Source organism: Malaclemys terrapin, chromosome 1 (genome assembly GCF_027887155.1).
Source record: "Malaclemys terrapin pileata isolate rMalTer1 chromosome 1, rMalTer1.hap1, whole genome shotgun sequence".
Lineage (NCBI taxonomy): Eukaryota > Metazoa > Chordata > Testudines > Emydidae > Malaclemys > Malaclemys terrapin.
The window spans coordinates 315,457,016-315,471,354 of NC_071505.1; the positions used below are offsets into that span (position 1 = coordinate 315,457,016).

The window sequence follows — 14,339 nt, forward strand, 5'->3', positions numbered from 1 at the left end:
GGATATAGCTAGAGTGACTGGCTGCGGCAGCTTCACACCAGGTTGGCATGGGGACACTGAACCATCCCACCAGTAGCTGGAAGAGAGGAGGAGACTATTTCCACACTGGTGCAGGAAAAGGTCTTTTACTGCAACCAGGTGGAACAGGGGGGAAAAAAATACATCCAGTTTTTTTATAGGATCTATTTATCATAAACACATGTTGATTGGCATTAATTATATTACCCTCCTTTAATTCTTTATTAACTGAGACCCATATTGGGGGCACTATTATCTTGCTTGGGATTGAAGTCAGGCTGACAGGCCTATAATTACCCAGGTTATCCTGTTTACCCTTTCTAAAAGTTGGCACATTAGCTCTCCTCAAGTCTTCTGGAACTTTCCCAGTACTCTAAGACTAACTGCTCTAAATCAATATTAACAATCCAGAGAGCTCTTCAGCCAGCTCTTTTAAAATTCTTGGATGCAAGTTATCTGTACCTGCTTATTTAAAAGTATTTAACTCTAGTAGCTGCTGTTTATTGAACACTTCTGCCTTTTCTGCATTATTACTGATAATTCTATCGTTACAATTTTCCCTTGATTGTGGCTTGGTGGGCCTCTAGTAATGTGTCTTTAAATGGTTCCCGATTGTCATTCACAGTTTTCTGATTAAATTCTTCCTCGCAGCTGATTTGGCTTTGTGAAACCAGTCTTTGTAAACACCAAGTACAATATGTGTATATATTACTGGTCTGGACTTTATTCGGTTTGCACATTATAAATGCGATCAAGTCACGATCATTTGTACCTAAACTACCATGAACTTTCAGTTCTGTCTTCGTTTTTTCTTTATTTGTTAAGACGAGGTCTAATGAAGAACTCCCCCGTGGTGGCTGCAACACTTTTTGAGTTGGAAAACTAGCTCTGCACACTATGAATTCAATGAATACTGAAACGATGCATTAAAGGAAAAGAAGGATTGATGTTTAGAAATTCTAAGGATGTTTTAATACTGGCAGCACAAGACCTCTAGCATGTGTCACTCAAACTGAAGTCCCCCCCATGATCACACAGCTTTATTCCCTATACATTATAGACAGGTGCATAAGGAGGCAGTCATCCTGTTCCCTAGCATGATTTTGTGGTCTATAGCAGAGATCAACTCATACACCACCTTGTGCTTTATACCTGTGTGGACATTCAGCCATAAACATTCAAGATCATTTTCTTCCAAGTTACCAGTGACTCGGAAACCGGCAATGCCATTTTTGCCCACTTGATCCGTCCTAAATCAACTTTAATATTCCAAACACGGGACTCATCCCACCAGGTTTCAGTAATACCAACTAAATCAAATTTATGCTTGTAAATGAGCAATTCCACTTTCTCTTGTTTGTTACCCAGGCTCCGAATATTGGTGTATAGGCAATTCAAGAATTTCTCCTCTTCATGTCCTTTGGTTCCTTGATTAATTTTGTTCTCAACATCTCAACTTTGTTCTGAGTGCTCATATCTTCCCTCTTTTTATCCTCCCCCTTTGCTATTAGTTTAGCACCCAGCTTGTCCCCGAGGAGATTTGTTCCTCTTCTACTGAGGTGGAAGCCATCCAAACTATAGATCCCCTCTTCCCATAGAAGGTGGATCATTGTTCCACAAAATCAAAACCCTCCACTCTACACCACTTACCTAGCCAGCTGTTCACTTCAAGAATCTTCAGCCTTCTGTCTTTCGTGGAACTGGAAGGATCTCAGAAGACCGCTTGTACATTCTACAGTACACTTACAGTCAGGAAACATGGATCTACCATCTGTGAGACATCCCAGACTCAATGTCATTAATTCAGATATGAACCACCACCAATGGACCCTTGCCCATCAACTTCAGAAGCCTACCCAATCTTAGAATAACATCTCACGTCTTGGCTCTAGGAAGACAGTACATTGTCCCTGGTCCTGGCTGAATTTTCTCTTTCTGTTTTTTCTTTTTTTGGATTGTTTCAACACAGTTGATAGAATTGTAAGTATAATGGAAATGCAAACTGGCTGTAGAGGTTTAATTGTTTTCATGGGGAAGCTAAAGAAATATACATATTATTTATTTCAAAAACTTCAGGAGCTTTTAAATAAATGTGTATTACATACAGTAAAAACAAATCTGCATTTCATTTAATAAGTCATATCTACTGTTCACCATTTGAGCTTGGAAAAATATTTATTCTTTAATAGTTTTAATCCACTTTCTTTATATTTTGAGATTACAAACCTGCCAAAAATCAAGAAAAATTCAGACTGGAGCACACTAAGCTTTTGTTATGAAGCAAGCTTTAATTTTACAAAAAAGAAACAACAAATACTTCAAACCTGGAGTTTTTCAATTATAAATGTGCTACTAACAAAATGTCATCAGGGGACTTAGATTGGAAAATTGTCTTGGAAATCTTTATAATCCCAAACCAACCATCCTGAATATATGCCATGGAAAAAAATAACCTACTATCTGATCTGAGGCAAGTCCATTGTTCATGAAACTCATTTATCAATGTCCGCAGATACTCATCTGCCCTGATGCCAGATTGATTTTGTGCCGACTTCTGACATAAGAGCAAAGATGACCTAGAAGAAAAAAACTGGGGGGAAATAATTATCTATGACTGTTGAGCAGATGTAGTACAAGCTCTTCATCCTCTGCCAGAGAAAGCCCTGTATCTAATGGCACAAAAGAGTCCTCGTCGCTAAGTTTAGCCTTTTTCCTTCTCAGGGGCATTTCTTCTGCTGCTTTATTGCTGCTCTTGCTTCTTTTCCTTGTTCCGTTCTTCTCCTCAAGCTCACTGCAGAAACAAATCAATTACTCTTTTTAACAACTGTGGTAATCAATATCATCATGCAATCAAACAATTCATTTTAAACAAGGCAAATTTATGGCCAGATAAGAGGCAAACATAAAATTACTATTCAGAAGAGGAATTAAATGAACTCTGAATGTCTAAATTAGAATCCCTTTCACATAGAAGTGAATGTTTTGTTGTCTATTTAGTAGTTAATTGATTAAAATATATCAAGAAATCAATTCTGGTGTTATACAATACTTGTTGCATTCTGTAGTGATAGAAAACTTGGAAAAGTTGATTTGGTGATACGTCAGTTGACCTAAACACCAGTCACAATGTTAGAAATGTCATCCAGAGCAGAATCCAAACTTTCTCAACATTCCAGAGTGTGGCTACAGGGGTGATTTGGGCCCATCTCATTTGAGGCCCATTCGATGTTTTTAAAATATTTTCCCTAAAAATAAATCCTTGGAAACTACTACATAGGCCTTTGCCATGAGAGGAACAAAGATATCCAACAACAGGATTTTTCAGCCGCTTTAAATGTGAGTTGTAACGGCATTTCCTGGGCATGATTTTATACTAATGGGGCTCAGAAACTGTGTTCTTTATAACAACTGAGAACAATTATTTATAGTCAGAGCAATCGGGAGGAGAGTGCATCACCATCTCCAGAGAAGTGGGGGCAACAGCACCACATTTAATATTAGGGTTGGAAATAATGATTAAAAAACGATAGAAAATATGGAGAAGATAAACTTGAAAATAAAATGGCTTTGTGCAGCTCACATAGTTTTTCCTCCATGGACCATCTATGGCTTCAAACAACCACAGTCTACTTCAGAGATTTGCATGCACAATATTACATTAAGTACCTCCAAAATGTAAGCACATTTCAGCTCAATACAAGAAACACAAACATCGCTCTTGTGTTTCATGTTTTTCCAAATGCTCCTGACAAAAGCACAGCTTTTATTGTGAACCGTTGGGTACGATAATCCTTACTTTTTTCCTAATTAAAGTCAGCACATGGGATTTCTACATGATGCACCAAGAACAAATGCACGAATCTAAAATTGTCTCAGGGAACCCATCGGGTTCTAGCAGGTCAATATGCCACTCACCATTTCAAAATGCTAGTAAACACAGATGGCCCTATTGCTTTAAAACACTTGCTATCCAACCCATCAACACGCATACATGTAACTGGATTTGTTTTTAAAGTATTGTTAAAATCAGAGTTGGTTGAAATGTTGTTGAAAACAATTTTTCTTAAAAATAAAAGTTTCATGAAATATTTTCATTTTGGTAGATATGTTCCAGTTTTTCAATGAAATACCAAAACCAAAACCTGAAAATAATCTGCTTTGGAAAATGATTTTCTGTTACAACATTTGTTTTTTAAAACTAAAACATGATTTTTTAAAAATTGAAAATGGTTTTTGATTTCAGTTTTTCATAAAATAAAAAAAACTTAAATTAATTTTTTTCCCCTGAAACAATAATTGGCATTTTTTGGCCAGCTCAGTTAAAATACCCAATAATATTAAATGCAAACTGTACATTAATTCAGTGGTGACAAAGCAAGAACTGTACCAGGAAACTCAAGGTAAGGATGACACACGCCTTACTACTTTCCCCTCCCTCACAGTTGAGCATTGATATTGCAGCTCACAAAGTATATAATTATTGTGTGCAGCGCCCCATGCAATGTCCAGTCACTTTGAGACGTATTAAGATCAGAATGCTGGCGTTAACTGAGATTTCTTTCCTCTGCTGCTACTAATGTATGACATAAATTCCAAATATTAAAGACAAGTTCAGGAAGGAAAGTAATAAACATGAATACAGCCTTTCCAGCAAGATTTAAAGCTGCAAAACCCAAGCCTTACCTAATTTTTCTGCTTTTTATGTATCCACATTGACTTCAAATGGTCCTCTTACAACTGTACTTTAGAAAAATTATTTCAAGGGATGGTCAAGACAGTATTTGGTCCTGCCATGCGGGCAGGGGACTGGACTCGATGACCTCTCGAGGTCCCTTCCAGTCCTAGAATCTATGAATCATGCTGTGCATAATTTCCTTACTAAACCCCAAGTTTAGATGCTCACCCTCCTCTCCCAACCTTTAAAAAGCCCCAGCTCCTTCTGGAAGAGTCCTGGACCAGCTTACAGACCCCAGGGAAATGGTCTTGCCTGTCCATCCTTCCCTTCTCCTCTGCCAAAGAGGGAGTCAGCGTCAGGGACTCCAGGACCCAGCTACTTGACACCCAAACACATGGGTAGTCACCAGTGACATCAGCAACTTCAGCAAGGCTTTTTAAAAGCCCCAGCTCCTGTTGTACTAGGGCCACATAGAGCTATATAAACAAAGGTAGACATGGTCCATTCCCCAAAGAGTTTATAATCTAAGACTCATGCTGGTAGGTGGATCTTGTTAGCTGCAACCAGGAGATAGCAGAGTTAGTGTCCCTGAGACATAGGTAACTAGGGTGTGGGACAGCGGAAGTCCTACAGGGAAACCCAAGGACCAGACAAGCTTGCAGAGAAAGCTGAGGCAGAAGAGTTTTATGCTCGCTGATGTTATGTGAGCCCAACCCCAGGAAAGGTGTAGATCTGGAGAACATATAGTATTGACTGCTGTGTTCAGAGGAGGGCAGAGCTCATCCACCTCTCTTTACTCTTCCTTTTACTTATCTGCAGCCCATCACACTTTGCCAGACTTCCTTCTATTTTCATCTCCCTGCTCTGTCCAAACTCTCCCATCCTCAGATCCTCTACTGCCTGCCTTGCTACCATAATATTAGTGCTGTACAGCTCCTCCCAACAAAATCAAGTGAATACATTTCACTCCGTTTATAAACTATTATGAATCATGTAAAGAGGGAAAATCCTATGCACTTACTGAGACCAGCCAGAGGAGCACATAACCTATTTGGGGTTACCACATACCCTGTAACTCTTGTCTTCCTTTCTCCTGTCCATTTTTCTTCACACTTCTATCTTATCTAGATTAAGATAAAAGCTCTGGGGGCAGGAGCACATCTTTTCTATGTTCTTTAAACTATCCATCACACTTGGGCCCTAGGTAAGAGCTTGTCTATACAGTCAGTGTGTGGCAAGCCAAGTGTAAATCTGCAGTGCTATAGCCTGCTACGTGCTAACTGTCCACTTGGACCCTGCTACTGTGCATTAAAAGCTCCATAGTGCACTTGGATGTATGGCTGTTGGAAACTGCAGTACGTCAAAGCATACTATGTGATGTTTAGTGCACGGTAGCAAGGTCCACACAGCCAGAAAGTGTGTGGTAGGCTAGAGCGCTGTACATTTACATACTGACTCGCCACACACTAAGACTCTGGGTGGAAAAACTCCAAGTTACATGTCAAAAACCAACCAACCCAACCTTATGTGTTAAAGCAACATTAAGATGCAAGATCAAGCAATCATAAGTTAGGAAATACCAGAATTAAGATTGACCATGCAATCTTAATTCAGCCCCCTTGTGTGTATGTATTATGATACAGTCTTTAATAACATGACTGTATACCACTTTTTCCAGCCAGTCCCAACCTACTCCCATAGCTCCTATTCCCAGTCTCCTTGCCCAGCCAGTCCCGTCTCACCTACCCCAACTCCCAGTCTTGTTCTCCTCCCCCCGACGCCAGCCTCTCCGTCTTCTCATATGTCCATCCAAGGCTCCTTGTCCCAATCTACTCTCCAGACTCCTTAGGTCTAGCTCTTGTCCTGCTGCATTTGAATCAGTCAGCTTTCTCCTCCTCACTACATGGGATGGGACACACAATATATTTTCCCCCATCCTTGTTCTCAGAAACACCTGAATTGTTTTGGCTGAAAATTTCCAATATACTTCAGCCTGAGGAACACAGGTGAAATGGCTAAAAGTTGTCAAAGTTATAAGCAGTTGAGAATGGGGTCTTATAATGGGAAACGTCAGGCAACCTGATCATGCAATGTTACCAGCCCTGCCTGTGATAACATGGAACGCTGCATAGTGGTCACTGCAGAAAGAAGACTATTAGAAAACATTGTTAGCAATCTGGGAAAATGAATAAGTCAAAGATTTTTGTGTACACTTAGTTGACATTTTGCCATTATTCAGTTTTAGTGCAGTTTGGCGCACACACTGTACTGTAGATCACATACACTACTTTAAAGGTTATTTAGGGAATTGTTTCCCAATGATACAGCAATTCCAAGAGTTGCTTCATTAGAAACAATGTTTACTCCAAGTAACTCCCGATAATCAGTGCACACGTGTGCCAACACTGCGCAAAAATATGAGGCTCAGTTGTATTTTAGACTCTTTGGATAAGGAATTTCCAAATCAGACATACCTGGACTGGCAGTAACAAAATTTGGACTCAGATTTTCAGCCCAACCTTAACTTTTGGGGAAGTGCAACAAATTGCAGGCACATTAAAATGCCTACATTATAAACCTTCCATAAACAGGGTTTATAATTAAAATGACAGCTCAAAATATGACTACAGTGGCACAGCCAAACACCACCAGAACACAGGTCCCTCCGGAAAATATCAGCATTACAATATGTTCTTCCTTTTTCTAACTTAGTATGAAGAGAATGACAAAGTTTCTATCTTGCTGCCTGACTTGCCTTCGTTGTGTTGAGAGTGCAGGTGTGTGATCCATATGTCTGCCTACCTGTTCTGTTCTTGTAAAAAGGACGAGAATAGACACTGCAGATGTCAACCTCTGCCTACTCATTAAAATGAAAAAAGGAGACCGGGGGAGGTGGGGAGGGGGAGAAGAAACACATGACACAAACACGTGTATCCATATCCCATGCAATCAAAGAACCTTACATTTATTCTGCCTGCCCAGTAGAGAATGAGAGGAGCTAAACAATATTGCAGCTCTCATGTAAGAAAGATTTTTTTTCTCAGAATTATGACATTTAAAAAACATGTTTAGATCTGTTGTGATTTTGGGTCTGTCAACCTTGCAGGTGTCCCTTTAAGCTGTTTGCTATTGATACTTAGTTTATAACTTCTTGGGGGCAAGGATCTTGTCCTATTTCTCCATGCAGTCCTTAGCATACTTTGGGTGCTATATAAACACTAAACAACATATGTTGACAGTATATGTACTTTTACTAATGTCAATTGCAAAAGTTTTCCAAGGAACCTATTATACGCTTAGCACAGTTTATGGGAGTTCATTTTAAAAAGAGTAAGACTAAAAGCCTAATTAAATAAAAACAATCTTAGCTGCTGTGTCTATTATTTTCAGCACTTGAATAGGCTTTGAAACCTCAGTTGCATTCATAATTGACTGATAGTGCATCTAGGATGCTAGTTCAAAACAATCTTAGTAATTAAAACAATGAAGAAATAATACAACGTAAGAAGCAGCTGGCTTATAACAAATACAAAGAAACCCCCACCTCAAACTGGAGATGGAGACACCATTGGAGTGGGGTCCTGCAAGGATCAGTTCTGGATGCAGTTCTATTCAATATCTTAATCAATGAGTTAGATAATGGCATAGAGAAAACACTTATAAAGTTTGCGGATGATACCAAACTGGGAGGAGTTTCAAGTGCTTTGGAAGATGGGATTAAAATTCAAAATGATCTGGACAAACTGGAGAAATGGTCTGAAGTAAATAGAATGAAATTCAATAAGGACAAATGCAAAGTACTCCACTTAGGAAGGAACAATCAGTTGCACACATACAAAATGGGAAATGACTGCCTAGGAAGGAGTACTGCAGAAAGGGACGTGGGGGTCATAATGGACCACAAGCTAAATATGAGTCAACAGTGTAACACTGTTGCAAAAAAAGCAAACATCATTCTGGGACGTATTAGCAGGAGTGTTGTAAGCAAGCCACGAGAAGTAATTCTTCTGCTCTACTCTGTGCTGATTAGGCCTCAACTGGAGTATTGTGTCCAGTTCTGGGCGCCACATTTCAGGAAGGATGTGGACAAACTGGAGAGAGTCCAGAGAAGAGCAACAAAAATGATTAAAGGTCTAAAAAAACATGACCTATGAGGGAAGGTTGAAAAAAATTGGGTTTGTTTAGTCTGGAAAAGAGAAGCCTAAGAGGGGGCATGATAACAGTTTTCAAGTATGTAAAGGTTATTACAAGGAGGAGGGAGAAAAAATGTTTTTCTTAACCTCTGAGGATACGACAAGAAGCAATGGGCTTAAATTGCAGCAAGGGAGGTTTAGGGTTGTTCATTAGGAAAAACTTCCGAACTGTCAGGGTAGTTAAGCACTGGAATAAATTGCCATGGAAGGTTGTGGAATCTCCATCCTCGGGGATTTTTAAGAGCAGGTTAGACAAACACCTGATTCTATGATCAGACCTAGATCTTGTTACCTAGAAAACTTAACTGTATAACACATTTTAAATGGACCTAAGTTTTCCAGTCTCTGTATAATCCAAAACATCAAAACAAGGGTTTTCACCAAAAGCTTTGTGGGGAGGTTATTCTGGAGTCAAACTGTTTCTTATTGTTACTGAAGAGGCATGTTGCTAAGTTAATGGAACATGTTGCAAAAAAAAAAAAAAAGTACATGCATTTCAGCAGCCAATATGTTTGCCTATTAACTCCAGTCATGATAGAGCAGAAGTGGGCAAACTACGGTCCGTGGGCCACATCTGCTAGCCCCCGGTCCCTCCCCAGCTGTCCCCCGTTCCCTGCAGCCATGCGGGCTGCGCTCTGGGCAGCGGGTTTGCGTGCTCCTGCCGAGCAGCGCGGCAGAATGTCTGGCTCCGGCTGGGCAGCACGGCTGCCAAACATGCTGCTCTGAGCAGCATGGTAAGTGGGCAGGGGCCGGGGGGGGATTGGATAAGGGGCAGAGGGTCCCGGGGGGCAGTCAGGGGACGGGGGTGGATGGATGGGGCGGAGGTTCGGGGGGAGGGGGCAGTCAGGGGACAGGGGGGGGGTTGGATAGGTGTGGGGTCCCGGAGAGCCTGTCAAGGGGTGGGGGTGTGGATAGGAGTCAGTGCAGTCAGGGGACTGGGAGCAGGGGGGTTGGATAGGGGGTGGGGCCGGGAAGGGGGCAGTTAGGGGACAAGGAGCAGGGGGAGTTGGATGGGTGGGGAGCCTCTGAGGGGGGCAGTCAGGGGACGGGAAGTGGGAGGGGTTGGATAGGGGGAGGGGGCCAGGCTGTTTAGGGAGGCACAGCTGGATTGCAGTCTTCCTTTGTGCTATCCAGTACAGTTTAGCTCTTCACTGCTGCAGCAGCCTGAATTATCCACACAGCTTCATGTAGCCTGATGGCCTAGTTTACTCTGTGAGTGGCTATATTTGCATGGGCAGCAAGGTAGTAACAGCAGATTTCAGCACAATAATTGCAATAATTATGCACAATAATTCCTGTGGGCCACTATTTATACTCATGTTAACCCAAACACAAAAAAACAGGTGTTTTCATATATATCACTTTTGCTGCACATGCATAATCACACATCTTATAAATACATCTTTGACATGACTGCTAGCACAGGAGACTGGAATCTAAGAAGGTGGGGTTCTAATTCTGATGGTAATTCACTGTGCAGTCTTGGGCAAGTAATGTTCTGCATCTCAGTTTAACCACCTATAAAATGGAGGGAACTGCTACTTACTTCCCAAAGATGTTATGGGGTGATAGCCACAAGAAATTACTTGATTTTTTTTTAATTGCCAGCAATGAACTCCTTCAGGCTTCTAAGTATGTCTTGTCAACTCAAAGTCTGTATTCTTGAGATTGTAAGGGCTTCCAGGAAGGACTGTTTGAAATAAAAGGCCATGTGCAGCTTCAAGCACATTGTCATTACTTAAATAATAATGTTTATATGATGCTTTGAGAGCCTCAGATAGAAGCCTCTATTGTACGTATTTACATTTGCTATAGTATTTCTTGCAGGCTGCGTTTACCAGTGCTACAATGAAATGTTGCCCATGTAAATACAATGCAGCCAACAAGTTGCTGTGTAATTCCAGCATGTTTGGCAGTTCAACTTTCCTAAAGAAACTTTCAGTTAATAATGAATGAATCTGCACATAAAAAATAATTCAGAATATTTAAGAATAATTTATCCCTCAAGTATTGGCATTTTGCTAATCAAACATGTTGTGCCACAAACTTTCTTCCATATAATACATTTTAATTTACAAGGCGATGGCAACAATTCTAATGAAGATTAATTACTGCAGTCCCTTCCATATAGCCCAGTGCAGCTTCTTTCCAACTTACTGTCAGAATGCTACAGCATATAGCAATGATAATGAAAATATATTGTGTTGTGTTATTCTCTTTACTGGCCATTACACTGATGTAAATCAAAACTGTTCTAAAACTAGATTTATAAAAATAATTGAAGAAAAAGAGAAGATTTATCTACTTGTATTTCATAATAAGTGTAATGGCACTGAAACCAAAAGACAGGATGAGTCTGTCCTAAAGTAGAATTACAATAGTCCGGAACAAGAAAAAAATAAAATGGAGAACACAGAACAAAACAAGCTGTTAAACGTTTCTCTCCATTATACTGGAAGTATTACAGAGGATTTGATGGTGGAGATAACCCAGGGCAGCCCACAGTGCTCTAACCTCTATGCTGACTGTGCCTGCAATCTCTCCTTTCTCAATACCTGAACCAATTCACTTTTCGTACTTCTTAGATTACTTGTTCTGCTTGTTGCCGTAGGTGCTGCTGTTCGTTTAGTTTAAGTACTTTGTGTGCAATTAAATTCACTCCAAGTTTCTTAACGATCCAGACTTTTTGTGTTTCTCCTTTTGTATTCTGTATTTAGTAGTTCATTCAAATAGCCTGGGTAGGGTGGTTATATCCCCAAAGTACTTGCTTTAATTTAAAAAATAAATCTCCAAGGCCCCCAGAGGCTTCCATATTTTGCATGAACAATTTACTCAAACATTCTACATTTAATTCTTCTTTTCTTGCATTACTAAGTTTCCCCTCACTTTATGCATTATTCAAAAATTTTACAATTTTATCCACTATTGGCCTTACGTGGAGGCAGCGTTTAGTGGCCATGAGAGTACTGAAATGGGAATCAGAAGACCTGGGTTCTACACCCAATAGTTTCCCTTTGTAAGTCACAACCTCCATTCCAGTTTCCCTATCTGGAGAGGGAAGAATGAGTGTTGCAAGTATTCATTCATTCATGTTTGTAAAGAATTTCTAGTTCCTCAGAAGGAAGGTACTATACAATGAATTTTAAGTCTTATAGTATTAGCATCATCCTTTTCAAAGACCTATGAAAATAAAACTTGAAATAAGTATTTGCAATGAAAGTTGATAGGACACTACATACTGCCCATGCTTCCAGTCTATTTATATCACTGTGAATTATATTACCCTTTCTTGGATATTGGCTGTTTTTCCTACCCCGTTTGGTATGAACTACAAATGTCAACAACTTACTGCCCAGTGTGTTTAAAATGTTTTCCATGAAATGGATCCATCCTACCTCTGACATTCAAACACATTTACTCCTTATCTGCTTAGTTTGACACCAGGCTTCACATCTTGGTCTCCTCTCCATATTTTTAAACCGTGCAGTACCATCTGTTTCAGATGCTCCTTGTATCTCCCATTGAGACACCAAGTCAGTTAATATTTTAATCTTATTATAAAACCATATGTCCCTCTTTCACTTACAGCTGGATTCAGGTATTGTGTGGCTCTCTTGTTTAGGTACACTTTCACAGTTTCACATGCTTAAGGCCAGAAGGACCCATTATGATCATCTAGTTTGACCTCCTTGATAACAACGGCCATAGAATTTCACTAAGATTCCTTCATCAAGCCCATATCTTTGGGTAGAGCTAGAGCTTATCTTTTAGAAATTCATCCATCTTGATTTAATGATTTCAACTAATGGAAAAATCCACCTTGTTTCTAGCTAGAAAGAGATTGTTCCAGTGATTAACTACCTTCTCGATTAAACGAAACAAACCCGCCCCTTATTTCTAGTCTGAATTTATCTTGCTTCAGATTACAAGCACTGGATCTTTTTGTGTCTGCTAAATTAGATAGCTTTCTACTAACAGAAATCTTTTCCCCGAGTAGCTATTTCTAAATCATAATTAAGTCACCTCTTAACCTTCTCTTGGATAGACTTAATGCACTGATAATTAGTCTCTCACTAAAAGGCATGTTTTCCAGACCTTACATCAGTGTTGTACCTCTTTTTTTAATCCTTTCCAATTTTTCAACTTCTTTTTTTAAAGGAACGGGAGTCAGTAATTTAATATTGGCCTTTCTAATGCAGTGGTAATAGCATTTCAACACAGGGATGTTCCACAGTAAATTCACTACAAGTCACTTACTTACTTGGGCCCTGAGTTGTGACTTCCTATGACCCCCCCGCCCCTTTCTCTCCCCCTTGAGCTGGTTGGGAAGTTTTCAACAAAGTTTTGTGCTAGAAAATGCTAATTTATCAAAACTGAAACTTTTTGTGGGAACAGTCAGTTTCAGTTAAATTTTCAACAGAAAGATTTTTTCAGGTCCAGGATGGCATTTCTGGGTCATTACCCGAGATAGAAAGACACCCACCTGAGAATAGCAAGTAGCTTGTTAATGAGGGCAACTAGGATGTGGGAGATCCAGGTTCACTTCCCCACTCTGCCTTATTTGGAGCAGGGATTTGAACCCGGGTCTCCTGCATCCCATTATTGATTATACAAAGAAGAACAGCTCCAACAGGAAAGACTGCAGGTGACTCACTCTAGAATAGCTAATAGCCAGGTGGTTAGGGCACTCACCTGGGATGTGTGAAACTAATTTTTAAAGAGCTTTTCTGACCATAGTCATACTAAGTTCTTTCCTCCAGAATATCACAGGAACATCTTTAGATGGAACAGCGTGGCTTGAAGGCAAGTTAGACCAAAGAAAAGATATTGCAGACTAATCAAGAATGGTACAAAATCTAGTGGGTCAACAGAATCACTCACAGCATCCTGATTTAATGTGTTAAAGGAGGAAGAAATGGCAACTTCACCTGTCATTGACATAGCAAACAGAGCTATACATAAAAGCAGCACTAACTGGTGACCTCTATGAGCACAGCTGTCAGATCATGGCAGACCACAGGACTGACTACAATAAAAATGATACAACTAATGGTTTTACAGCAAGTATAATTTATTCATCCCATTTCCCCATCTCCCAATTCCAAGCTCTATTCCACTTTGACCTACCTAAGAGTTACCATAAAGATGAATAGTCCTACATATTAAAGATTAACAGAATGTAATGACAAGTCCAATCAAAACTTTGTTCTATCTCACATTTTTATTTAAAAAGATTGAGGGATTTAAAATATTAGAAATTCAATTTAACTGCGCAATGAATATTTAGGATATCCAGCTGCTTCTTTTCCGCCCTGTTCAACCCACTGCAAATTTTTCACTTCATTAACAATGCACATTAAGATAGCCTTAAACCAAACATGATGAATGTTGCTAGATATACAAAAATTAATCGTATATTGCATGCTTGAAGTAATTAATTACTCATTTGGTAG

General features: G+C 39.8%; 1 protein-coding gene across 1 annotated transcript in view; it reads right to left on the minus strand.

Annotated features, from left to right (window-relative positions):
• Positions 1–2,028: 2,028 nt before the first annotated feature.
• The window catches only part of DDX10 (DEAD-box helicase 10), a 324,167-nt gene continuing 311,856 nt past the window's right edge, over positions 2,029–14,339 (minus strand). The window contains exon 18 of the mRNA XM_054015515.1: positions 2,029–2,809. Within this exon, the coding sequence (XP_053871490.1) occupies positions 2,623–2,809 (187 nt within the window). The 3' untranslated portion in view covers positions 2,029–2,622. The remainder of the gene's footprint in view (positions 2,810–14,339) is intronic.